This window comes from Tetrao urogallus (genome assembly GCF_951394365.1).
Source record: "Tetrao urogallus genome assembly, chromosome: 2".
In the NCBI taxonomy this organism is placed as follows: domain Eukaryota; kingdom Metazoa; phylum Chordata; class Aves; order Galliformes; family Phasianidae; genus Tetrao; species Tetrao urogallus.
The window spans coordinates 9,754,358-9,781,441 of NC_136814.1; the positions used below are offsets into that span (position 1 = coordinate 9,754,358).

At 42.8% G+C, this 27,084-nt stretch overlaps 1 protein-coding gene across 1 annotated transcript; it reads right to left on the minus strand.

Moving 5' to 3' along the window:
• Positions 1-1,451: 1,451 nt before the first annotated feature.
• On the minus strand, positions 1,452-21,896 carry LOC306944301 (calpain-14-like; the record flags this gene model as incomplete). The annotated part of the gene is made up of 21 exons (XM_079532788.1): positions 1,452-1,478; positions 1,785-1,840; positions 2,513-2,629; positions 3,618-3,696; positions 3,810-3,878; positions 4,320-4,384; positions 5,847-5,904; positions 6,914-6,976; positions 7,802-7,838; positions 8,366-8,571; positions 10,986-10,997; positions 11,272-11,435; positions 12,136-12,299; positions 12,936-13,010; positions 14,262-14,347; positions 15,608-15,673; positions 16,354-16,528; positions 17,667-17,803; positions 18,385-18,503; positions 19,428-19,497; positions 21,666-21,896. The coding sequence occupies 21 exons, from the start codon at positions 21,894-21,896 to the stop codon at positions 1,452-1,454; spliced, it is 2,076 nt and encodes a 691-aa protein (XP_079388914.1).
• Between the last annotated feature and the right edge of the window lie 5,188 nt (positions 21,897-27,084).

Sequence of the window (27,084 nt, forward strand, 5' to 3'; positions counted from 1 at the left end):
ACTGTGTAGCAAACCCAGCTGGGACTGACAGATTTGCTTCTTGTCACGTCCAGCAGAGCACTGCTGAGAACTCTGCACACTGATGCTCACATCAGCCTAGGGCCACCCTCTTTTGACCATCTCCTTCAGGGCATGCCGAAAGAGCAAGACCTACGTTCTCTCCTACAACCATTTTAGCTCTTCTAGTGCTGTTCCTACATGCAGTAAATCAGTGTTTATAACATCACCCACTGAGTTGAGTGCAAATTAAATCAGGCTTATTTAGTTTGCTCCATTGTGTTCAGCTGCAAGTCACAAAAGGGAATAGAGGCATGGCAACTGGGAGAGGGCACGTGCTTTGTAACGGGGGCAGCTGAAATAGTCTCTCTGGGAGCCCGGCAGGATGACAGCACCATGACATCTGCTTAAGGATCCTGGATGTCCCTGCTCCTTCTGACTTGTTATGCCCACAGTTCTGAATCCTTGAGCTCCAGTGACACACAATAACACAGCACAATAACTGATAAATACGTCATGTTATAAACAGCAAAAAATACAGCTATTTTTCTGGTTCTAACAGTTTTCTCACAAAAAGAGTATGAAAATAATACTCGTAGGAACAGGTTGTTCTGGTGAATAAAGAGCACACTGTTGTTTGTGCTGTTTAATGCCTCCTGATTGAGAACACGTACACAATGGAGTATCTCTCTAAATACACTTCTTGCAGAGGCCTCAGTGCAGTAGGAAGCACATCCCTGAGCTCAGGCTCATGTATAGGCATAAGCCTATGCAAACTTGTTACAACTCCTTCCTACAAAGGCACTACAGTATCTTCTTCCATTATATAGTCATTCCTGCTGGAGCCCTGTTGCATTCAGTGGTCTAAGACTGTGCACAAGAGAAAGAACAATTGTGCTGTCCACTGGAATGCAAAAGCCAAAGCAGCAACCTGTAACAAGCACTCAGTGTGGAAATTTGCAAGCCAAACAACTAAATGGTAAGAAAATGAAGAAGGGTCCTACATAGAGATGCATCAACTAACTCCAACACAGTTTGGTGGGAATAGCCTCAAGCTCCATCATCAAGCACAGCCTTTGGATACTGTCACAGCAAGAGCCAAATTATAACAGTAACAGAGTAACATTAGCATTAAATAGGTAATTCCTAGAACTCAGCCATGATGCTCCATGGCGCACTATGCTCCATGGCGCACCCACAGTGGTTGGCATCCAGCAGTTTCTTCTCAGAAGGGTTGGCTGAAGTGCAATAGGACTCAAAATAAACTTATTCGTTAGAAAAATAGCAGTGCAACAAGTCTGTGGTTGGTAGGTCAAGTCTGCTTGAGGGGGAAGACTTCTTATGAGGTAAACTGCAGGGAAGAGCCCAGATTCCAACGCACACAGCAAGTTGATAGAAAGCAGCCTTCCTTATTGCAGTACAGGTCTTGCTGTCCCCTCCTTTGCAGCACTCCTTCAAGAATACAGTGTCATCATCATCCACTGTAAAATAATGAGGAAAATAGGATAAACTCACCCATTCCTAAGAGTGCCCTGTGATATCCAGAACTGAACCAAACTATAGAATATTGGAGGGTTTTTTCTTTTTTTCTTTTGGTTTTTTTTTTGTCTTTAGAAGGAGTAGAAGCCACAGGGAGGCACAGGACTTCAGAGCCTGTGTTCCTTTTTGTTTCTAACCTACTCTTTAAGTGATCAGATAGAAATACCTTTTTCAAGGCTGGAGAACAAACCATACAGTGCTGCTTGCAATGAAAGAAGCTGCATTTGTCAGTCAGGAACAGGCTTTACCTCAGATTCCCGCAGGTATATCCCTTTACCATCTTGTGTCAAGTTGCGGAAGGCCTCTGTGAAAAAAGGAAGTGAGGAGCATTAACCTGACAGCCAAGACATCAGCACTACCTGTGACCCCTTGTCCTAGGAAAGACTTGATAAGAATGAGTTTATAATCTATCCACAAATGAACGTAAGCCCCCATTCTCACTGGAAGGTCCTGAGCACTGGAACACCAGGAATCCTGAATAAAGACAGGCACTTTACTTTCTGTCCATCTACTTGGCTCTTCAGATGCTGCTGTCGTATTTCCAAAAGCACAATGTCCCAAGCCTCACAAGCTCCAGTTTCAGACACATGGGAGGTGTCCATAGCATGAGCTCACAGACAAAAGTATCACCTGTCTCACCACCACAATTAGTCCAACCAAAGGTATATGGAAAATAAGCAGCTTTCATCTGTAATTTTCCTGCCTCCTACAGAGACTGGTGCAGAGCTGCTCTCTGCAGGGAGCTAAATCACTCTGATACATACAGTCTTTATTTCTGTAGAAAAAGACTGGCAAAAAGGTATAGAGCTCAATTTCCTCTGTCCCTTGCTTTAAACGAATTCCTCCATGTATTCTGAGAAGAAACCCAACCCTTCTATTTTCACTTAGGTTCTGCCAGCTGGAACAGTTTTGGAAGGGCCAGGGCTTAGCTGGGCAGCAGAGCTTTCCCTGGCCAATTGCATAGCATGAGCCTCACCTCCCATGATCTCTACTCGAAGCATGAAACACATGAAGCTCTCAAAGCTGATCTTCAAGTCAGGGTCACCATATCTGATTGCCATCAAATTACAGACTTCATTGCTGAGTGAAATGCCTGCAGGAGAGGGGGAAAAATAATAAAAACATGAAAAGCATTACGAGAGGGCAACTCCCAGTTGTGGGCAGCTAAATGTGCATGCTTCTGGGTGTACATGACTCATTGATCTCAGTCCCTTTCCCAGTCATTTGCTTTTTCAAACCTCCCCTACATTTATCAAGTGCTAACGAGCCCAAACCAACCCCTCAGGTACAGACAGCTCTTTCAAACTCTAACGGGGTCAAATCTGGTCACCTATACTCCTGTTCCTGTTAGAGCTGTAATAAAACACAAACGGGCATCATTCACTCATGAATGAATGGAAGGCAGTAACAGCAGCTGCGTTTAAGAGGGTAGGAGAGGCAATGAAAAAGAAAATCCAGAGGAAGCTGATAAAGAAAGCATGTCAAGCAGCATTTGCAGGGAATTTGCTAGGAATATTTCCTACTTGTGGCCTGGTAGTTTAATTTGCTTTAGTAGAGGTCTGTATGGGTTTTTAACTGTGCTTTCGTTGACACAGATGAACAGGGTGAGCCACACGTCAAAAAGATGAGTGACATTTAAGCTCTAAAACTGCAAAAGGAGGTAAAAGACTGAGCGCCAACCCCCACTCAAAGTATGGAGAGCACAACAGACCTTGGCCCAAGTATGTGAACCTTTGTGTATGTTCTTCATTTCTATTTTAAGCTCAAGATGGTGTATTAATGAAGCTTGGCACTGGTATTGCCTCCGTGCAAGTCCCAGACTTCCAGATTCAGTCCCTGACATGTCATCAGTACAATGCCAAAGATAAAGGCAAAGATTAAGCAGTCTACCACACAGCAAAATACTTGTCAGATATTTTTACCTAGCTAAAAAGGGAAGCAGAGATAGCTAAGACCATGCAGCCTATGATAATTCCCACTCCCCTCTGGGCTCTGCCAACAAGTCCAGATTTTTTCCTGCTCAAATTTTTCCCTTTTTGAGGAAGAGGATGGGCCTCACCAAGATGTGCTGTGGCACACACCTGTCTCCTGTACAGCTGCACGCGTTTCTACCAGGTCTAGCTTTCCTGATCTGCTAGTGTCTTTTTTCTGGAAAACCTCCTGGTGGAAACAAGAAAACAAACAAAAGCCAAATATTTAAACAACAGCAGAGGACAACAAAGGCACTGTGAGTAGAAGAACATTGCAGTGGTACACAGAAATGATTGCTATACCATGTAGAAAAGCAGCCTTTTCCACAGGACTCGGAACTCCTGGATACTCAGCGTGCCAGTGGCATTCAGCTTCATGGAGTAATTAAGGTCAGAATATCTTAAACATGAGAGAATGTACATTACATAAAACTAAATACAAATAATAATACAAAATAAGAAAAAGAACACTGACTGAAAATTCATAGTCACTGTAATATTATTCACACAGTTTTAATATCAAGAAGATAACGACTTCTTAGCCAACAAACTTTAGCTCATAGACTTGATTCTCCTCCCACTACAATCAATGGAAGCCTGGCTGCTGATATCAGAAGCTGCAGGAAATAACCCTTTCTCAAACCTATCCCATTCTGCTACAACTGAAGTGTTATTATGGAAGATGAGAAGTTCGAAAAGCATGGCCATGTTCCAGTCATTAAGAAACCAAAGTGACAGTAAATCTGCCCTAAGACATAATGCTCCAGTGAGTATTAAATAAGCCAGAAGTATCATTCATGCTAAGGAGGATACATCCAGGAGTGCCAGGATACTCTGGCAGGCGTCCAGACTGAAATTCAGGTGAAAACTCCAAAAATCTGAAGAGGATAAAAAAAAGACTGTTTTGAGAGTGCATTGAATATCACTAAGGAAAATGGACTCTGACAAAATTTGTTCTCATTTGAGATGGCTCGGGCCCCAAAGCCCTTGTGTAACTTCTCAGCCGCTTGAGAAGACACATCATTTATGATGATTAAAATATGATGCAGCAGGATGGATTCTACTAGTCTCACAAAACCCAACGTGAGCTCCCTGAAGGCATGTAATGCAAAGTAAAACATAGCACGCTGTCTCCAGTATTAAAGAAAGGACTTCCAAACCTGTAATGCCAAACTGCAGGATCACGAGCAAAGCCACTTGACCTGAAGAGCTCTGGGAGTTGTACTGCACATTAATTGAAGCCCTTGCACTGAACATCTCTCTCTTGCTCTCCCTGCCTCATGCTAAGCATCCTTCCTTCCTTCTCTTTCAGAGGCACTGCCAGCTCTGTTAATATGATTAAAAGTACAGACATCACCAAAAAACATGACACTGCATCTAAGCTTAGCATTCCTGGTTCATACATAAATTAAATGAAGAGTAGCAGAAAGAGACTCTAATCTCACTGCAAGTTGTGACTTTATATCATATGCAGACTTCCAGGAGCAGGAGACAGAACCATAACTCACCAGTGCCTTCTCTGCAGAAAGTGAAGATGTTTTAATCTTGTTAATATCCCTGTTTATTAAATATGAATCAAGTACTGTAACATTTTTCATGTCTTAACCTTGATCACACACAAAAAATAGACTGTTCAACACAGTCTTCTCACGGATAAGGCAGGGCCTTATGGATCACTTTGCCAAGACAGAAGAGCTATCTTAGTATACCTCTGCAGAAAAGAGGGCAGATCTAAGTCACCACAAATTGTCACCACATCAGACTCTTATTCATCTTGTTGCCCATAATGGCTGAATGGTGTATTTCTGTGTTGTGCATGGGTTGGTACCACTGAAGAAACTGGGAAAGGAAACTGGATCCATCACTGTATCTGTAACACCATTACTGTTGCTCAGGGGAAGCAGCCACTGTTGACCTGCTACCGGCACAGAGCAGGTGTCACAGACCTCAGGACAAAGACAGCCCCAAACATGAGTAAGACAGGCTATCTGTGTCCCAAACACAAAGACACAGCAAGGAACAGTCCTGTGCACACACAGAAAGTAAGCAAGCGTAGGAACAGCAGATATGAACTATGTCCATCAGGATAAAGATAAATTCCCTTGCACTGTATGGCTGCCTACTGCTGCAGGCTCACTTTCTAGCAGAGGCACTGCCAACACTGTGGTAGCACAGGATGAAACAAGAGATGGTTTCAGAATCAATACTGAGGTCATGTTGGGTTTAGAGATCAGATTCAGAGTTTGAATCTGCTCACAATATCTTCTTTTTCAGATACTGAAGCTGAAGATTTTCTCTAGAAAGGTTTGCTTCACAGAAAAATTATTTCTCAGCACTTACGTCTCCAAGATACATTATTCAGGATCCTCTGGAGCTGAACAGCATTTATTTCAGGATTCTGTGATACAAAAGAGAATTACTTTAATCACTAAATCTCTTTTCTCCCTCTTTTGTCTTCCCAGCATGTCTCATCTTAAATCCCAATTTTCTGGCCCCGCTCCCGTCACTGTGAAAATCAATAGGAAAGGCTTCCTTTGAATACGACAAGATTCTCAGCCTGCAGGAGCTGCAGTCTGCTCCTGGCTAAGTTCTCAGGGCACATCTGAAAGCCACACCACTCTCAGAATCAAAATTCTACATGTTCAAGAAGCAAAAGCATTTGCTTCTTGTCAGGAAAAGCTCCTGTCAAAATACTGCTAACAGAAACCCTAATATGTTTTGGAGAAAATGTGTTTGCTAAATGCAGGGTATGCTACCGAATAAACGTAGCCACCCCTTCTGAAAGGAGAACTGTATTTCTGCTCTAAAAGCATGGTTGCTGCTATCAACGTGGGATGAAGGAGTAGGAACATGTCTCGGTTTCTCAGGGTGTATTGTCTTCTAACAACTGACTTGCCCCCGTGAGAGCAGAAATTCCCAATACAGTAGGATTGGTTAACGCATCCCACTGTTCTGTCCCTGATACTGGGGACAGGAGTTTATGCTTAAGGAGAGCATGCAAGTCTGATCAGCATCCACACTCTATTCTCATTTCTCTGGCACCCATGGCTGTTGAAATAAAGATGTTAGAGGGTACATACATGCTTAGTCCTTTAGTATCTGTTTATGGATCTGCTTTCCATCAATTTGCTAATGCCTTTGGAGCGTGTGGATACTGTCACATCCACAGTGTCCCATAGCAGAAAGTTCCAGGAGTTTGCCTGTCTCGGTGTTAACATATTCCTAAAGCTTTGTGGTCAAAACTGCTGCTTGAAATCAGCACTGTACACATAGTAGCCCAGCCTTCATAGCCTCTCTCTGTCCCCCACGCTTCTATATCCAAACATGCCTTGCACAGTTAGATGTTTTTGCTATCACAGAACTACATAGTAACTCTGCTTTTCCTGGTGGTGCATGCACTCACCTACCTGTTCAAAACGTTTTGTGAAGAAATCCTCCCAGATCTTGCCTTCATACCTATCAACAATTTCCTTCAGGACATTAAATAAAATAAATTAAATAAAAGCACTTAAGGAAGAAAAACATGGCCATTCAAGGTAAAGTTATTTGAAGATGCTTTTCCAGAACTCTGCTCTCCTCCCATGTTTCTCATCTTCCCCTCACCATTGCAATCAGTGTTACATCACTAATGCAACTCACTGTTTAGATAGCTCCCTACCCCATAGAAATACTAATTCTTGGAAATAAAATTTCAGATAACAGTGTAGAAAAGCATTTCTCTTCCACTCCAAGCTGTGAAAGAAGAAAAAGGGTAGAGTTCAATCCCTGCCAAGGAGAGAATATATACCTTTAGGAGAATGGAAGGGACAAAAGAAGGAATGGACCTGTTTATGCCAAGGGAATGGACTATGCTATAAACCCTCCCAGCTCAAAATACAGTCACACATATATGGCCACTGAGACTAGCTCTTCTTAAAACAACCTATGCATCACTGTATTGTGATAGGGGGATCACATTCTGATTCCACAGTGTCTTCAAGCCTGTCAAGGCATGAAAGAAGTGGGGAGGAGTACAAGAAGTTTTCTAAAAGCTGTGAACAGGAAAGACTGCAGAGTAAGATTGTGTCAGTGAAAGAAAAAAAGAACAGCTGTGAACTAAAATGGTGCCTAAAAATTTGCCTTGATTGTTCACAAGGTCCAAGAATCCGCCCGTAAACCCAAGCCACAATTTGTAAAGTGCTGCAACATGAACACTTACATTCTCACTCTCCCTTTTCATAGTTCAGAGAGACAGGAAAAAACAAACATCCAAGAGCTGAAACCATGGTCCTTCTACTCCCCCTGTATTCACTCACCTTGGAGAGGACGAAACTGGTGTTCCCACCCATTTCCCTGGGGATGTGAAAGAGAAGACATTAAGGAGACATTGCAGAGTTGTTTGTCTTGATCACAAGTGGCATTCCCCACCCCCAGCTACAGACCCCATGCCACTGCTGTGCCATATGTATTTTCTCCAGTGTTACAGCTGCACTAGAGTAAGCCCACCATGCCTATATGGCTCTCCAGTGGCTGTTGGCATTCAAAGTTTCCAAAGCATGATACAACACCTCCAGCACTATCAGCAGAGACCTCTGGCAAATCTACGGTGCATTAAGTGTTGTGCTTCTCCACTCTTAAACATAAGCTTAAACATGCTTTAAGAATCATTTCTGTGGGCTTAGCTCAATGCTTCTCAAAAGGACAAGACCAAAAAGCAACACTTCAGGCACTGAGCATCCTGAGCTGGGAGAGAATCAGGCTCTCCAAGAGGCACTGTGCTGCATGCTTCAGTCCTTATGATGCCCCGCTAGGCTAGAAAGTCCAGATTGTCCCACCATGCAAGAGAACTGGGTGCTGACAGAGGGGCAGCAGCATCTCACCGAAGGACGTGCTTCCTGGAAAAGACACGTAGAATGAATTCAGACTCCTGCTGAGGCTCCAGAGTGGATGGCACAATCACATAGACACCAGGCTCCAGGTGGAAGTCACAAGTCACTTCCCGTTCATCAAGGAACACCTGGCGCTTGTTCACAGGCTGGTGCCGGGTGAAGAATGCTGGAGACAGCTTTTGATTGATTTCCTCTTGCTAGGGAAGAAATACAGACTGTGTTCTGTACCAGCTGAACAATGGAACAAAAGACACACAGGGAATTCAAGGGCATGGCACAGAGGCTGCTTGCCTTCAGATCTCAGATATCTCTACAGCAAAAGCAGCTAAGAGGGTCCATCAGACTATCTCCATCCAACCTGCCCAATATTAAAATGACAAAGAATGGAGCTTCCTCCAACCTTATCAACATTATAATACTACTTGCAAGGAACAGAGCAAGGACTGGGAAAAGATGTGGCTTCTGCCACTTTAAGTTGCTGCTGAAGTAATTTGCATACTGGCAGAAAAGACTGCAGGCAGGAAATGCTCTAGAGACTGCTCCTCACAATCCAGAGCGCTCCCCTTATCTCCTAAGTACCATGCACTCTGTGCTCAGTTTGTTCTTTGCAGTAGGTATCTAGTAGCAGAGCACTTGGGATCTGAATGTAGTGCAAGAGCAACCTGATCCCTAGCCTGTGTCAACAAACTACTTGTCATTCTTGGCTCTTACAGATGTTTCACTCCACAGGCACTTTTCTACAAAAGAAGGATGGATGAAGTATTTATCTAAGCAACATTATAAATGAGATTAATAACACTGGGGGCCTAGTGGAATGCCAAGTAAATATCCCCGCCAGCAAAGACCGCTGTCCCCTTCCAGTCTTGGCAGTTCTTTACATTTAGCCATTTTACTCCCCACCTAGTAATGGAGATGCCATTCCTCTTCCACGACCAGTACCTACAATTTTGAACTCAACTAATTCACGATCACTGTGGCCAAGACAGCCACCTACTGTCACCTCTCCTACAAGGCCTTCCCTATTCTCAAGCAACGGATCTCACAGGACACCTTTCCTAGCTGGCTCACTCATAATTTGTAAAAATAACTTATTTTCAACATGTTCTTAGTAATTTCCCAGACTCGCTGGTCACAATAGTCTCAGTTTATGTCTGGGAAGTTCAAGTCTCCCATAAGGACACGGGCAATTGATTCCAAGATTTCCCCTACTTGTCTATAGAACGGCTCATTCATGCCACCACCCTGGGTGAGTGTACAGTAGTGGACATCCACAATGATAATGGCTTTGCCATCCATCCCCTTCATCCTCACCCAAAGACTCTCTACCATGTCATCCCCAAAGGCATGGGCAGTATGCCTAATCTCTCCTTTATATACAGAGCAACACCTCTTCTGCCCTGCCTACCCTACTGAAGAGCTGGTAGCCCTCCCTCCCAGCACTTGAGATGTGGGACTCAGCCCACCAAGTCTCACTGATACCAACCATATCATAGCCCCGGGAAAGGACTGAAGCATCCACTGCCTCCTGCATGCACTGGCATACAAGCATTTCAGACGTGCTCCAGAATTCACAATGTTCCTTGGAGTATCCTTAGATGCTCTCAGTTTGCAGTCTCTCTATATTGATCTTAGCAACCACTACAAATTTGAAATTAAACACCTGGCTGCCACCAGCTCCCCCCGGGTACAGCACAGCAGCATGCTAGAGCTATGCTCAGGCTCCCTCTGCCAGGAAATTTAATTCACTTGTAACCCTGAGAGTGCCCAAAACATTTAAGTCAGAAAGGAGTGGATTCTTACCTCATGATTACCATGCTAGAAATAGAGTAACTTGGAATACAACTGCACTGCTCTGATTGTAGCCCAACTAGTACTTTGCCAGCTCAAATTCAAAGAAATTCTAACTTATGTGGTATTCTGAGTAGTAATTTAGGGGAAAGTGTACCCTTTCAAGATAAAAGACATTAAACCTTTCCATTGTGAATAATCCTCTGAGATTTGGTTAAAAACTGGGACATACAACAGAGTTTACCTTCCAGAACTTTTTCTTAGATCAGAAAAGGTCCTTTTAAGAGAAAATACTGGAAATATGGCAGGACAAAGCAGCAAACACCTGCAGCGTCAGCTCCAGAACATCCTCAGGTAGAAAGTAAGCTGAGCTATCCTACAAGATCCCTGGCTTACATGGGATACAGGCTCAGTTCCTGCCTCAAGACTGGGAGGCAGCAAAAAGGTGATACTGCCTCCTCTGAGAGTTGCAGCAAGCCCAGCTCAAACACAGCTAAGGACTTGAATAACAGCCCACAATGGTGAGAGGAATACTGCTGATCCAATAAACGCCGATGCCACTTTTAACACCTTCAAAGACCTAGTGCAGATGCTAAGCAACTAATGACCCTTTTCAAGACCACTGAGACCTCCTGACGTGGCTACTCTTCAAAAGAGTAGGGTGATAGTTCTGCATTAATAGTGACTTACTGTAACACCCCAGTGAGCTTGAATACACTGCCACTAGCTGTCGGCCAAAAAAAACAAAGGCAAACACAACACCTTCAATGCTGTCAGAACAGGTCTCTCAGCAAACATCCAGTAGAGGTGACAAAGCACTCACCTGTAGGGTCACCTGCAGGGAGAAAATAAACAGAGGATGTGTCAGACAGGGACCTCTTAGTCACACGTACAGCAAGGCTGTATCTGTGGTGGGGAGCAGCTATGCAGGTGCAGCTGGTCAGCAACTTCAACCTCATAGCAGCAACAAAACTTCTAGCTCCATTCAAAGTAAGATGGGGGTTCTGCAAGACCCTCAGATGAGCAGAGAACTGGTTGGGGAAGCTCTCGCTCCTCCTAGTGACAGCTACTTATTCCTGGATATATAGGGAACCTACTATACTTCACACCTTGTAGAGTGAAAAGCCAATGAAGAGGTGAGGAGCTCGGTTCCGGTGTTTGCTACTGTGTTTCTGCATCAGGGATATAACCACATTGCAGGAGCCCAGGTTTCTCTTACTGTCTTCACTGGCTAAAATATTCAACCAGTACTGGGGGTTCATCCAAAACATGCCTAAGAAGTAAAAAAGAAAAACACTTAGACGTTATTTTCCACCTCAAGATTGATTGCTAGCTTCCCATTTGATGCCTGTGCTCAGACTGAATGAATCCCAAGTTGTCTGGGCCTCCAGAATTCACTGGGCTTTGATCTTAGGGTGCAGTTTACAAGTTTAGTGGTAAAATTCCTATAAGACTGAAGGAAAGATCAGGACCAAGGAGCTTCATTTCTGCCCAACTGCTGTTAAAATTTATTTTGTTTATAAATGTATGATTATTCCTCTACCATATACTATATATGGGATAACTGACTTCAGAACCCACCTAACCTGCTTCCAGAAGGCTTCTGAGCCTCTGTGTCTCCTAATCAGTTTACTTAAAATACTGCATCCTCATGCTCTCCAAAGAGCAAATTTTAACAGACAAGTCTAATGCTCCAAAGATGCTGACTGGCAACTGATCCTAAGACTCCTGCAGTTTATTTCATATCATAACCAGCCTTCTGCCCTGTGTTTGCAAGTAATGCAACTTCTGTGATGGCAGAAACTAGACAATGTTCTTTAGCTGCTTATTTCTGATGCTTGTGTGGTGAGTTAAGAAATAAGAGAACGTTCTGTTGTCAAATTTGTGTTATGGAGTATAAGGGTGCTAATAATTGAGTCAACAAAGAAGAGTCACGCAACATAGCACCCAAAAGAGCGCTAAGCACCCCTCACCCTTGGAGAATCCCAGACTTCCTCCTGCTGTGCTTCCTTTAACCCATCTCCCATTCTTCAGGGAATACATCCATTTTTTCCCATCTTCCTGGCTCACCAGGTCTGGAGTTAATTTACAGATCACAACGTCTACAAAATGAATCTTAAAATCTTGCAGAGACATCCTGGGAAAAAAGAGTGCCAAAAGACATCTTGTCAGCAGTTTAGTTTAATCCATATGGCTCACTAAAAGAAAAGGAAAGGGAGCAGGGAACTTCAAAGCCACGCCATTCTGTGTTACATATGGTAATGCTCAAATTTTATTATGTAGTAAAGAAGCAAGCATCTGCTCCAGCAGCAGCATCTATCAGTAGCAAACGCACGACTCAAGTTTACGCAAAACACAGCGGCAGAGATTGAAGTAATATTGCCACCAAAGGGACCGCAGTGAAATTACACGAGTGACAACATTGCCACCTCGTGGCACAAGCTGTAGAGAAACGACAAGCAAAACAAGCAGGAGCTTCCTAAAGTTATCTCAAAAATAAGAGGTAAGACAACAGCTCTTGAAAGTCGCCGTGTCTCCCAGCAGCCTTAGGAGATCTGGCACTGCCCCCCTTCTTCCTCACTCCTGCCTTTTTTAAGTACAGCATTGCCTCTCACATAATCAAGCAGAGATGGAGAGCAAGCAAGACAGGTCTGTTAGAAAACAGGTCACCATGAATTAGCTGGCATAAGGAGAAAAACAAAGCACTGCTTTGTGGGCAGACGCAGCCCCTGAGCTACCATCAGAGAGAGGATAGGCAAGACAGAGCTGTTACCAGAACTCTCCATCTTCCTTCTTTTTCCTCAGCAAAATTTTCTCCTTTGGGCTCAGCAACTCCCACTTGTAAGAGCTGAGGGCAAAAAGTATGGAATAACTAAGCAAATGCAGCCTGAGATTCAATACAGAAAACACAGGTCTCCTCTATAAAAGGATGCCAAAACCCTTATCCCCACAGATCTCCATGTTTAACCCTTGCTGAACACAGGCCCCCTATGCCTGCAGCTGTTTCAGACCCTCCACAAGTATACAATGTGTATGAGACAGCTAAGCAATTCCAGTTCTCTCCAGTAGAAAGGCTCCACTTCCATCACCTGGTCCATTTACTTGCACACACAGATTCCTAGTAGTTAAAATAAAAATATCTAGACCTGTGTTGCTGGTTAATTTTCTGTCAAAAGAGACATAATAGGAAGAGTGCTTGGCATAACAGATGAATGAAACGGACAGCAAAAAAGGCAGCTGGGAGTAATTTAAAAGGCAAGCCTATGGTATGCTGTTCATTATGCTCTCACACCAGCAACAGCTGGTATGTTGTCATTATGTGGCAGACACGCAGAGAAAGTACTGCTCTGCAGACAAGGTGAAAGTCACTCATATTCCCAACACCTCTCTGTGCTCATCTCCCCTCTCCCCATCCCCAAGCCTCAGCAAATGGGGCTTGTGCAGCAAATGAAAAAAAAAAGTTGGGACAGAAGGAACATACTCTCATTCCTAGGGAATCGGGCTAGAAGTCTACAGTTGCTCATGGTCTGGAATATAAACCACCGTCTTTCACATAAAAAAAAAATCAAAGCAGATTAAATATATGGCCCATTTGCCTCAATAGTTACATGCTTCCCCAAGCAGCCAGGATGAAGGACTCCTTCAGTCACCCAACTCCAACACTTTCCAGCACATGGAGGTCTTGGCCTGGTCCCACTTGTGATAAAGGGCTCAGCGCCCTTAAATATCCTGTTTAAAGCCTCCTGAATTGTTAAGCTAAAATCTGTCACTTTACACGCCATCTAGATCACAGCAACGCATACAGCATCTGATTTCCAAGTATGTTTCCTCTGGCACTTCAAAGAATTGAAAAGCAGAATCAAGTCCTATGATTGAAGCTGCGTGTTGAAGCTGCATGTGTGAAGTGAGGCCGTCTACACAAGCACTGACTGTTGGACAAACATAAATCTCTTAAATCATTGTTTTGAAACCAGAGGGCCTGGGCAAGCAACAGCTATAGACCTGAATGCTCCTAATTTGAGTCTGAAGATGGCAGCATCCTTCCTCTAAGAAACTTTCCCTCACATTGAGCATCAAACCTTCCATTTTTCAAACCCACCTGTCACTCCAGTCTCCATTCCATTCAATTTTCCCCCATGGATTTCTTAGTCTCACTAGGTTTTCTGGTCCATATTGGCAGGTCACCTGCAGAACATACAACAACACTATGCTTGCCAACATCTCAGCAGTTGTCATCTTTTTGATATCACAGATCCTAACAAGCATGATAATAAAAACTACAAACATACAACTCTGAATGAAAGCATGAACAAATTAAGATGCTTTATCTTATCTTTTCTAAGTGAAACCAGAGACCTCACAGGTTCCTAATTTGGAGGCTTGATCCTCCTTTCCAACATCTGTTCATTTTGTGGTTTCGTGGAAGCAGAACTGTACTACTGTGAAGCTAAATCCTATCACAGTGCCATGGGAGACTATGCCTATGGGGTGGCCATACAGAGCACTGCCTCTTGAACTTAAATGCTGTGGTGGGAGAAAGGGGAGGCAGGTTTACTAGGAGCTAAGATAGCAGCATACAGCAGAACGGCTGAACTTCAGCTCATACCAACAAGCTCAGCTGGTCTCCAGCTCCTGCCTGTCCCTTCATCCCATGTGCATAGCTAGCCAAACTGACAGACACATCAATAATGAAGCCTTGTACTTAAAACTTTCCTGCCCTGTCTGGGAGACACAGGCATGCAGCATTCAGCCTTTCTTACAGCTTTCCAAGCACCTATTGAAGAAATGCTAAACATTGCCTTCCCCCACATCCATACCACTGTCCGAAGTCTCAGAAAATCCTTGTCAATCTGTTTTTGAAGCTGGACAAGAGGAGTCTGCCATGAATCCAGCTTGAGCTGGGCTCCTTAGGATCTATTATTTTACTGTCCCATTCTATTAGGCAGATATCTTTAGGGCATTCCCCACAACACTTACACAAATCAGTGGGGTCCATCTGCTACTCTGTACAGGAGCCCTGTTTGGTTCCCTTCTCTCAGGTGCATCTCCTTTTCTAGTTTTCCATGTTTTGACCCTTGTATTCAATTACCTTTTCTCTTCTATGGGTCCTGTCCTGACTGCAGAGGAAGGCTTTCTACTCTGAGCAGGTTTCAGCTCATCCTCCCAGCATACACAAATGCCATTTGTAAGTGATGCACTCAGTGAAGCCCTGTGGCTCATTCCCACTCTTAGAGATATGCTGATCTATAACCACTGTGAAGATCACATATTAAACCAGACATACTTGAAAGTGAATCTTTACCAAGTCCCATCTCTTTTAACCTTGGACTAAGAGAATATTAAGAAGATAACATGGCTGCCATGAGGGAGGGCTCAACCGAAGTTTGCAACAAAAATTCTGAAATCCAAAGAAGTCGTGACCCAGGATATTAGGACTATTCTTACCTTTCTAATACCAGTTACTGTGTAAGCATGGCCAGCAACAAGTCCATTCCTCAAGACCTTTGTTGCCTGTATGCAGGGAAGAGAAACTGAAGGAAAATAAGCCTTTTATTTCAAACCTACCTACACAGCAGGCTTATACCAATACCAGAAACATACACCTGTGTAAGCAGTGACTGTCAAAAGAAAACAGAGAGGGTAGTAGTTCAGAACATGAGTTCAAATCGTGGCTCCCAAACCTCATGCTAATACTTCAGCTATTGGAAAACCCTAGTGTTCTGCAAATGAAAACCTAACTTGGACTTCTAGAAGTGAGAGAGTAAGCTGTGGATCTAGCCAATTATCCACAATTTATGAGGGAACTTGGGTGATTACGCTCCCAATTCCAAACATACAGCAAAGTATGGCTGTTAGGAAAAATGTGGCTATTAGGAGATCAGATTTATTTTGTCCCCTTTCAAACCATTCTCCATTTGCTTTTGAGAGTCACCATCTGCAAAAATGGAATAACTGTTTAATAAAAATTGAAAAATGAGAGGTCTTTATTCAATAGAGACTTTTTGATAGATAAAGCACAATAGGCAGGATCCTACACACAATAGGAACCTTAAGAGCAATCTTTATGCTTAAGAACATGATTTCTACAGCAAGTCACAGGTGTCAGCTTTCTTTCTAGGAATCACAGTGTCTGGATGAGCAGAGGAAAACTTGACTGGAAAGACTTGTAGCTGTGAAACCATTAGTCTCACCCCTAACTGTGTCTGACAGCACATGAGAGATCTGCCATAGGTTGCTCTTGTCAGGATATCCCACAGATCAGGAGGAGCTGCTGGAAGCTTGATCCTTATATTAATGCCACCTGTGAAATCCACCAAGGCTTCTGAAACTTGCCCAATCTGTAGATCTTCATAGGAGCCGTAAAGTCTAGCAAACAAAGACATCAGTATACTCTTGGGTTTATAGCCACAGACAATAGGTTGAGAGATATGTGCCAATGAAAGCATATAATAAGGGGTATGAAGGTTTAGATTAGTTTTGTTTGTTTGTTTGTTTTTTAAATATGCTGTAATTCATGTTTAATGTTAGGGAAATATTTGGCGTGCCCAAGACTGGCCATAGGCTGAAAAGAACTGCTTCACTCATTACTGATCTCCTCACTAAGCAGTACCAAGAACATGCCCATCACTGCTTTTTTGATAATTCAGCCTTAGCAAATTTTGCCTGAATATCTCACCAGACAATGTACCATATCTGATACTCCTTAACAGTTCAGCTTCCAATCTGATTTTCTTCACTACTGAAGAGTAACTTTCTCTTTTTGTTCTAGTGCTACAACCAAATGAATATAGCTGAGCTTTCTCTCCTTCTGGATGATCTTTTTCTCAGTACGAGCTAGATTTTTTCCTGCTCTGCTTATTTTTCCCAGCTCAGATTATTTTAACCCAAGAATAACAAACTCCATCAGTTATGAGTTGTTGCCTTCTTCTCAGTCCCAATAAACCACTCTAGACAAAACAACCCAAAGAGAGAAGCCAATATTTTCAGTATGCCATGTGACTTGTCAAATGCTTTAACAAGTTGAAGGCTTTGTAATATCTCAGAGCAGGAACCTTTATCAAGACGAAAGTAGAACTCATCAACAGACTCCCAAAATGAAACTCCTCGGTGGTTTCTCAAACTGGTAATAGATCAAGAGGGGCATCAGCAATCATTCACCTTTGGAAATCTCTATCTTTGGTCTTCCATTCCTCTGCAGTGTTTGCAAAGAAGGCATCATCTTGGCCAACCCACTATATAAGGAACCACTTTGGGAATAATCCCCTAGCATACGTTTGTTTTCATTTCATATCCTAAACCTTTGGATTTATACTCAAGGGCCTGAATTGGCAAGAGCTACTGCAATGGGAATTTTACTCTTTAGAAATAGAAAGATGAGAACCATTTACTACACTCCAAATGTGGCAAGGCCCAGGAGATGCATTTATAAACAAGTACAAACTGCACAGCACAAGCCAACATATTTCAGAGAGACTATTTTAATAACTTAGAATGAGTCACTTACTTAGCATACGCCTTCTCCAGAAGGGCTCCCCAGAACACATTCTTATAGACTGAAGAAACAAAGACCAGCTCTCCCGCCTCGTTCACCGGCAGGCGATCATCAACCACCACGTCAACCCATTCACCAAAGTGCCAGAACTGTCAGGGGAAAGGAATGAACTGATATTTTCCTCAGAAGGAACCTCCCTTCAAAGCAAGGGCAAAGGCAGGATTGCTTAGCTGCAGGCTCAGGATGAGCTGCCTTGGGTTATGGACTGTATGAGATCAGTGGGAGGTGCTGACTCACCCAAAGATTCAACTCATCAGCCTTACCCAGACAAAGGAGAAAACAAAGTGTGTGTCAGGAGTAAAAGAGGGATTAAATAGGGAAATGAGGAACAGTTGAGCTTTCAGGGAAGGCGTTCCCAATTGTGGGGTGGCAGAGCTGCAGCAAGAGCAGAGTAAAAACTCAGGGCCTTTATGACTGCTGCTGCTATGTGGAGACATTTGTCTTGATAAAATATTGGATAGGGCCCAGCTGAGGAGAAGCGACAAACTGAGACACATCCTCAGACAAGTTAACCCCCTTCCTGCATTGCTTTGTGGCCTTCCAGGCCAGGACACCCCCTGGCTGCTTGCCCTTGGTCAAGGGAAACCCTGTAGAAATAATCCAAGGATTTGACATAAAACATGAGAGGGGATTTCTGAAGACCTCCCTCGCTCCTGTGGAGCAAACATACCCGGAAGTGGAAAATGCCAGCATATTTCCTCTCAAAGCTCTGGTTTTGTGGCACGACTGCAGCTAAGATGTCCTGGTGGAATGTTAGGGCTTGCAGAGCAGCCAGGAACCAGCAGTTCCCTGTGCCAAGACAAACGGACACATGTGGTTGGCTGAAAAGCAAGACCTGTCAGCCAAGTTCAGGAGCTCCATGAAGATCCTAGAAGAAGAGCTGTTGTGCTAATGTCTTTAAAATTATAATGAACAATACACAGAAAATTAGACCAGATGCGTGCTTTATTTAATTAAACCGTGATTGCTTTATAATTGTCCTCCCATGACCTTTTCCTTTAGATATTGTTTGGTTCAATGACAAATTTAAAAAGAAGTAGCTGTCAGTGTAAACATTCTGTTTTTTACTGGCATTACATATTTTTGTACAAACACACTATTACAAAACCTTTCCCTTTTTCTTTGAAAATACTAACTTCAGAAGAGGAGAATTATTTCCATTGGATCTCCCAAGCAAAGCTGTACCTTGTGTTTAAGAGCTTATAGCACTCAATAAAAATTAATTCAGTCCTGCCCTGTCTTGCAGATGCTAATATATCCTTCTACTTCAGGTAACGTGGTATAAAAATGATTTTTTCAACTTCAAAGCTGAGAAGAGAATGCATTCTCTCCAGCTCTTAGGTATGGAGATAGCAGAAATCTCAGATTTTCCTGCTTCTGTGGTCTCTGCTCAGTTGTCAAGTAGCACTGCTAAAGACCACTAAGTGCACACAGTAACTTCCCATTGCAATAGCAGCAGGCTCAAAAGCAACAAAGTGAGCAGCAATTTTAGCTTGTGGAGATAACTGTCACACTTCAAATTCCACCCTGACACTTGCCAGGTTTTTACTGAGCCTGTCCCTCTTCAATGATTGCTTAAACCACACCATGCTAAGCGAAGCAACATAGGCATGTACACCTATTCTGTCCCAGTTTGATTCAGTCAAAATCCCACATAAAATGTTATTTTGTATAAAGCCACTTACATATTTATACTAAGGAATTTTTCCTTACCCACTAATCCTTGGCAGAGGTCAAGTTGCTTTCTGTTTGCAGCATAAAATACTGGAGTTCTGTGCAAAGCCTGGGAAGCACATGGCCAAAGAGAAGAGGAAGACAGCCAAGTTACTAACATGAGCTATTTTAGCTTGAAGTCAAGAACTTTGTCTGCAGAGCTGCAATCTCATGAGATGAGAGATGCAATGAGTTCATCATTTGGAATGTAAAAAACTCATGGATATATGACAGAAACACTCCCTCTGCCTGATTTCAGAATAATTAAGGTAGCTTTCTCCCAGAAGACATTATTCTAGTTCAGATGTAATGCCAGTGTTGTCAGGTACCCAGGCTACTCTGACACAAGCCTAGGCACACCAAATTTTGCCTACACCAAATACAGTCCCAGAGATAAACTAGAACTGCTCAGACTCATCAGTATGGTTATTCACAAATATCTCTGTAAGGAGACAACCCTTCAGACCTGTCAGCCCACCTCCTCTATAATTGCTGACAAGTTTCAGCAAAAGAGGCTACAGTGGCAGAGCAGAAACTGTTAAACTTTCAGCTAATATAGCTGATGTCACCATGATTTGACTGACAGTCAAGCTACAGACTAACAGATATCTGCTAGGGAAGTTTCTGGTGATGTGACAAGAACATGATTCTTGACTAACCATCCAGAAAGAAATTATGCTGTTAGTCTTTTCTTCTCACAAATGCCTCTGGGCACAACTCAATAACTTAAGTGCCAAACTTTCGTTTCGCTCTGATGACCCACAAATTGCTCAAGTTTATTTTCACACTGCTGGCTATCTCTTCAGGCAGCAGCAGAGAAATGGCAAATCCTGAAAAGGCTGCTACAGTAATTAGACACCAGCTCCCATCCGTGGTGAATTTGGATGTTCATCATTTTGCAGGCCATCAGGCATAGATACATAGACTTGTATCACCTTCCCTTTCAAGTACATCTATGCTGATAGAGCTGTCTCACCCTCAGAGTCCAGCTCAGGCCCCTAAGCATGGCATTTGTGCTCTGCCAGATCCTGACAATACAGACTATCTGTGCGATGGAATTACGTATGAAACCCTGAGAACCAGGGCTGCTATTTCCAAGACCTCCTGCTTGTTTTTGAAAAGCTCCTCTACTTCCCTGCTGATTTTCTTGAGTTTTGCAGAAACGTGTCCCTTCTAAGAAATTGGTTAAATTTAACGAAATCTGATGGCTACAAAATAACTTCACTAGGAGATGCTATGTGCTATTACCTGCAGACCTCCAAGGAGACTGAATCTCCCAGATGAGTGCTTTTAGGAAGATCAGAGTATCAGTGTGCTCCTCGATGACTCATTAAGAACAGAATTGCCACTGCTAGTAAAAGGCTAGAGCTAATAGGTCTTCTCTAACTGCGCCAGAACCCCGTCTTGGCCAGCAAGGCTTGCTATCAATTTGTTATGGGAACTTGCTCTGGGATCACAGCTTGGTCCCAGGAGTCTTATTCATTCTGTTTAAGCGTGGGGTAGCAAGCAGCAAGGACCTTGGAAATATGAGCACAAGTAAAGTGCAGAAGCTTCAGAACTGAAAACAACCCACTGATGATCAGTTACTGGTCATGGCAGAAGCTCAACCTTGAGAGCTGGGAAACAGTGCACAAATACAGTAGAGAACAGACTAAACAGTTAAGAAAGAGGGGAAGAAAAAAAAAGAGAAAAAAAAAAGAAAAAAAAGCACAGACCAGCAAGAGGATAAGGCACCTGCCACTGCCTAGGAAAGTAACAGCTTTCAGCATTATAACTGTACGTGGTCCAAGGAATGGGGGCCAAAGGCTAAGAATGGACTGAAAATTCAGAAATCTTCTAAAGCATTAAGATCCTCAATTTTGGGGAGAGAGGCTGTCACCACGAGAACTGACATCACAGAATCTCCACAGAATCATCACATCTGCCAGCATGCTACTTGCTCCAAGGGCACCAGCTTCCACTCACCCCCTTCATTCGCTTTCCCTGCCTGCTCTAAGTGTTACTGGACATAAACTGAATAAAGTTGGTTATGATTTCTGGCAATAAATGCTTTAAAGGCAATTATGAAACTATATGTACGCAAACTTCTGAAATGACAGCTGCTACAATTAAGTATCACTTCTGAAGGCATTAAGGCACTCGAAGTCAAGGAGCAAGTCCACTTGATGTTATCGCTACTTGCTGTCTATCTACTCTGATCATTCTCTTACATGAGAATATTCACTAAAAATCACTTACATGTGGCCTCTTCCAATGTACATTTTGGGGGAGTTTCTTCAGCATCGCTCCCGTTCCAATAGAGCTGATGTCAGCAGGGAAACTCTCATCAGTGAACAGTTGTTTATTCTTCAAGCACGTCTCCAGCAAGGCCTGGTAGTTCTGCTGGACAGGTGGGCTGTGTTTTTGAAAGATATTCTTTCCCAAAGACCCAGGTGACTTCTTTTTTTTCAGGCACGGCAACAAAGGCATGGCGATATTCTTCCTCTGAGGAGCTTACAGGGACCTTGCCCTGCTCAGTCCTGTTAGAAATTCCTTGTATACTGGGATGAGGTATGTCTTCTCCAGAAGAGTTCTGGATCATTAAAATAAATGTAAAAAGTAAATTGAATCTCGGCTCTTAACATTTTTCTTTAACCAGCAGAGGTGGATGGCACTCATAGGAGTGGGCCCACCTCTGATTCTAATCTGATATCTGTCACTGTGTTTTCAAGGCTTTCCATTCTGCAAATTTATGTCAAAATGAGTTACCAATTGACTTTTACCTGGGCTTCAAAGCTATCCACACAGCTATTCTGAGTCTCTCTCCAGACTATTCTAGGCTCTCCAGGGTGTTTTCATAACATGCTAAAACATGAATGACATTCTGGCATGTGGATATTTCCCCTCCCTAAGCAGGAAAAACATTAAGACAAACCAAAAGCTAACAAAACATGGAACGCATTAAGCATTACAAAGCCAGTTACTCAAAACCCTCCAATAGTCATTGCCCTCTTTGCCTCACTCTGAAAAATGATACAATCATCCCCAAGAGATCACATTCCATCTTGCTGATGACCACAGATTCACACATGAAACTGCATACTGAGATTTTTTTTTCTTGGAACATTCAAGACAGATGTTTCTCATCTTTCCATTGAAAACAGCAAAAAGTGATCTCACAACCCATTTTTCATGCCTCATGCTAAATATTAGCAGCCATCACCTTTTGCTACAAGTGGTGAGCATCTTTTGCATGGAGAAAGAAAAAATGATTAAGAAACTCAGAAGACAAATCATGCCCATAAACAGTAACAAGGTTGACTGAAAAAATTCATCCTGCTACTAAGTTCAACAAACGGTTCCCATGCTGAACTGACAGTATTTGGAAGCCTTCCCTTCTCTTGTGAGACTGCAAGTCACTGCCTCAGGCACACTAGGAAACTGATCTCAATTAGGAACCATTGATTGTTACTCTCATTAAAGTTGTAGGTCACCAGCATTCCCTGTGAGAAACCAAACAAACACGGATTACACTGTCCTCCCGCACAGAGCCCTCCTCAGTTGTTTTAAAACTGTTCTGCAATTGATCTACAAGGCTTGCTTCTCAAGGGCAAATGAAAGAAAAATCTTCAAACGATGAAACAAAAATTGGAAACAAAAATTCAATTTCCCACTGGACATTATCATGGTACATTTCAAACCTAGGATGTAAGTGCCTAACAACTTCTCTACTTTTTCTCTATCATCTCTCCCTCCAAACCTTGTCTTTTTTGCAGTCACTGACCTTCACAACTACAAGAATATGAAGAACGGACAGAGACACAGATTTAATGCAAAAAAAATGGTTTGGAGACCCAACTGTGTTCAGTCTTCATGTATGAAGCAGAAATTCTCATTTTGCTGTTCTACAGGAGAAGAATTGGTGACTAATTGAAATACTCAGAGCTATGTCGAAAAGCAAATATCTGAGAAATGATTATTGTGTGTGCTGAACTTCCTCAATACTTGATCAAACCATTGTGACACTTTCACCAGTTCACACCTGTCTGATTTTTATTTGAAAAACAACAAAACTTTTAAATAGGCTTTGAAACTAAAAAACAGTATGAAAAAGAAAATGCTTTCAAAACTGGAGGTTTAAATCTCCTGAACATACAGCCTTATTCCCAAGAAGCTGAGTCAGCAGCCATAACTGTAACTTTACATTGAGTTGGGGGGGCAGTTTGAAAACCTCCCATCTGATTCTACCTGCAGCTGTATTGCTTTGAACTCTTTCCCAAATTATCTGGAAATCTTCGTCTGCCTGCTGTTTGAGACCTCAGTCCTGTGTATGAGCAGGAGCCAGACACAGCTGTATATGACAATACATCACCTGCACTCTACGCAGCAATGTTACTGAACTAGACTGTCAGCAATCAGTGCACCCCACCATGTCTTCTGGTGTGGATGGAGAGTAGTCTGTGCATGTCTCTTCCAGTCATTATGATTTCTAGTGGAAAGGAGCCAAGCATAGCAGACAGGTTAAAAACTGCAGATGGAAGCTGTGAACATGCAGGCTGGATGGATTTGATCCTCTATTCTTTGCATGTTACCCTTGTCAGCACATTTGCCATCTGATGCACCTCTTTCCACTAAATTAGCATCCTGTGCTCTCCTGCTCATCATGTCAGATGCCATGAAGTGGCCTAATTCCTCAATCTTAAATTTAAAGCCTAAAGAAGCCACAGAAAATTCTTCCCTTTCAGTACAAGTAACTGGACCATCAAAGGATTCCCCGAGAGCCTCTTTCCCTAAGAGAGGATTAATCTTGGACAACACTGTCCAGCTCCCTTGATTTCATGAACAAGTATCTACATGGATCTACTCCTGTGTGGAATAAAACAAATGTTTGCATGCAAAATAGTACATTTTAGGGTGAGCAGAACAAATGATGCCAGGCCACCTTTCACAGCCATTCTTGTAATACAACAGAAGTAGACAAATAAACAGTCAAAACGAACAAGTGACTGTATTCCAATACTGTTAATGTTTGTTAGTCTCTTAACATACGTTACGAAAATCGCACTTGCAGGTACAACCTCGAGTCTTTAATTAAACACCGTAGTGTATTTCAGAAATAGAAACTCAACGCTGACTCCTGTTTTTCTCGTGGGTGCGTTAGCAAACAACAATATCCTGAGAAGACGTACGTACGTGTGTTTTCTCACAAAATAAATGAAATCACTGTTAGGTGGAGAGCCTTGCCCTGAATTTCCAGTGCTTAGATTCTTGGCCCAAAAGGTCATGAACATCTTCCGGCACTGAGATTTTCAAGGGCATGCAGGGAACCTGCCCCATAGTCTCCCACTGAAGTTAACAATAAGCCTATAGGGAATATGCCTGGACGGCATTCAGAGCTTCAGTCAATACCTCCCTGAATAAACACTTTTAAAGACTCTGGCTGAGAATTTAAAAGATATATTCTTTACTCTGAAGATTGTCCAAGCTCTGTAAAAATCAGTGGGAACACGAATTTCCCATTTACTTGGGATCTGTTCTTTAGCACTTAAGGTTACAACACCTACATTCATAATCATCCTAACTACCAGAGATCCTGACTGCCCACAACTTCAGCTGAACCTCAGAAGAAACATTTAACTTCTGTGGTCAAATATCAGAAAAATCTTCTATAAACAGCAAAGCTGAGAGCAGAAAGGTGAACAAAATCTTGGTTAGCTGCAACACCAGCCTGCGTTCCCAACCATTTGGCAGGCAGAAGCTTAGTAACTGTAACATGCAGAGCAGCTGACCCAGCTCATTTAGTTGCTTTATATCGCACCCATTATTCTCATGTTTGCTGACATGGGCTTTCTGCCTTTGCCTTTAACACTTCCATGGAAAAGTACAGCAGCAGCTGTTGTTCAGTGTGGCTAGCGGCATCATGTAACTAATACACACTTTTGATCCTGGAGGACAGCTTCCTCTCAGCACCATGCCTCTGGCAAGCAGTGACAGAGTTCTACTTCTTTCAACCCCTTGGAACATCCTAACTGTGCCACCCACATGGATACTGGTCAATAATGCTAGCACCAGAGCTCTAGATGTAGCACTTGGCATTTGATGTCCTACCTTCTCCAGGTGTGTCCTCACAGCGAAGGATAATTGTTCCACTGGCAGTGATGAACTCTGCTTATGTGTTATCCTTACTTCCGAATATATGTATGTGTGCATGTGTGCATATATATGCCTTGCCTGCATAACACCAAGGGCTGGTACTCACCCAACAAGCACTGCAGTAGAAGGCGGGGAAAAAAACATATTGAGCAATGCCAGAACATTTCTGAGAACCCTAGTGTAAAATATCTCACATAAGACATAAAATAAAAGGTCAGCCCATCTAATGTTTGACTCATCCCCTCAAGTAGAAGGCAGCTTCCTTGTTTAGTGTGCTGTTTGATTATTCAACGCACAAAACTCTGTAACACTCCATGCATCACTGGCAAAGCAGAACAGGAGAATGCATTCAACTGTGTCTGAATACATTTAAATGTAATTTCTGCTCAGGTCGGGAAATGGTCAGAAAGGAAATACCCTCAAAAAATACATACTCTCAGAACAGCTGGGGCCATGAGCATCTCTCCACTTAATCCATCAAATCAGAACAATTTTTATAAAGAATATACACATAAGTTCAAATGAAACTGTACATCCTACGGCAGAGTCAATCAAAACCATCAAAGAGTTATATGAGAAATCTCCAAGATTCTGCACTGTAAGGCTGGCTAAGTATGGAGAAGGACTTGGGATTTTTCATTCTGGCACTATTGCAGATATCATATGGATCAGGTCCTTCAGGTAGCCTACAACACACTTTCTTTGCTTTACATCTGTAAAGAACGAACCATCTTGAAGCAAGGACGCTTCCCATTAACGTACACTATCCAAGCCCGTATTTCCCATTTCTGGTGGCACTTCTGGGTACCAGCCCTCGGTTCCATGCTAAGCAATAAGGGGATAAAAGCTGTTTGCACAGGGCAGGACAAAGGACAGCATAGGTGTACCCATCCATTTGTGAACAACAGCAGGAAAAACATCATGAGAAGTATTTCAGAAGAACATGGAAGAGCAGTGAGGGTAGGAAAGGAAGGCAGCAGCTTTCTCGGTTGTAAAGACAAAGCAATGAGTAGCAAAGGGACAGACCACCCTGGAGACAATACCAAGGCCACTTGACAGCAGAAGGCAGTTGAGAAATCTGATCATGCTGAACCAGAGGAAAGTCCCTTACCAAATTTTAGTGGTTTGGGTTTAATTTTGGGCCACTGCACATCCTTCTCCCCTTGTGCCTTTCACACAAACTCTGCTACTCACTCTTGGATCCATAATTAACTGAACTTTTGACACTGCTTTTTGGGTTTCAGACTTGGTGATAAACAAACAGTGACAACAACTGCCCTGGCAGGAAGTGAATTTTACTGAACTACTCTGTTCTCACAACCTTCTTCAAACTGTCAAAAGTTTCACAGCGCTGACTCACAACCTCTTTTCAAACATGGATATTTGCCCATCTCCCCATTCTCAGATGATCTTCACAGGAAGCAAACCTGTCCAGTCTGAGGTGGGGCGATAAGCAAACACACATCACGGTAATTATTTCATGTGAAGTTTCAGTTACACAGCACCGTATTTTGCCCCCAGACAT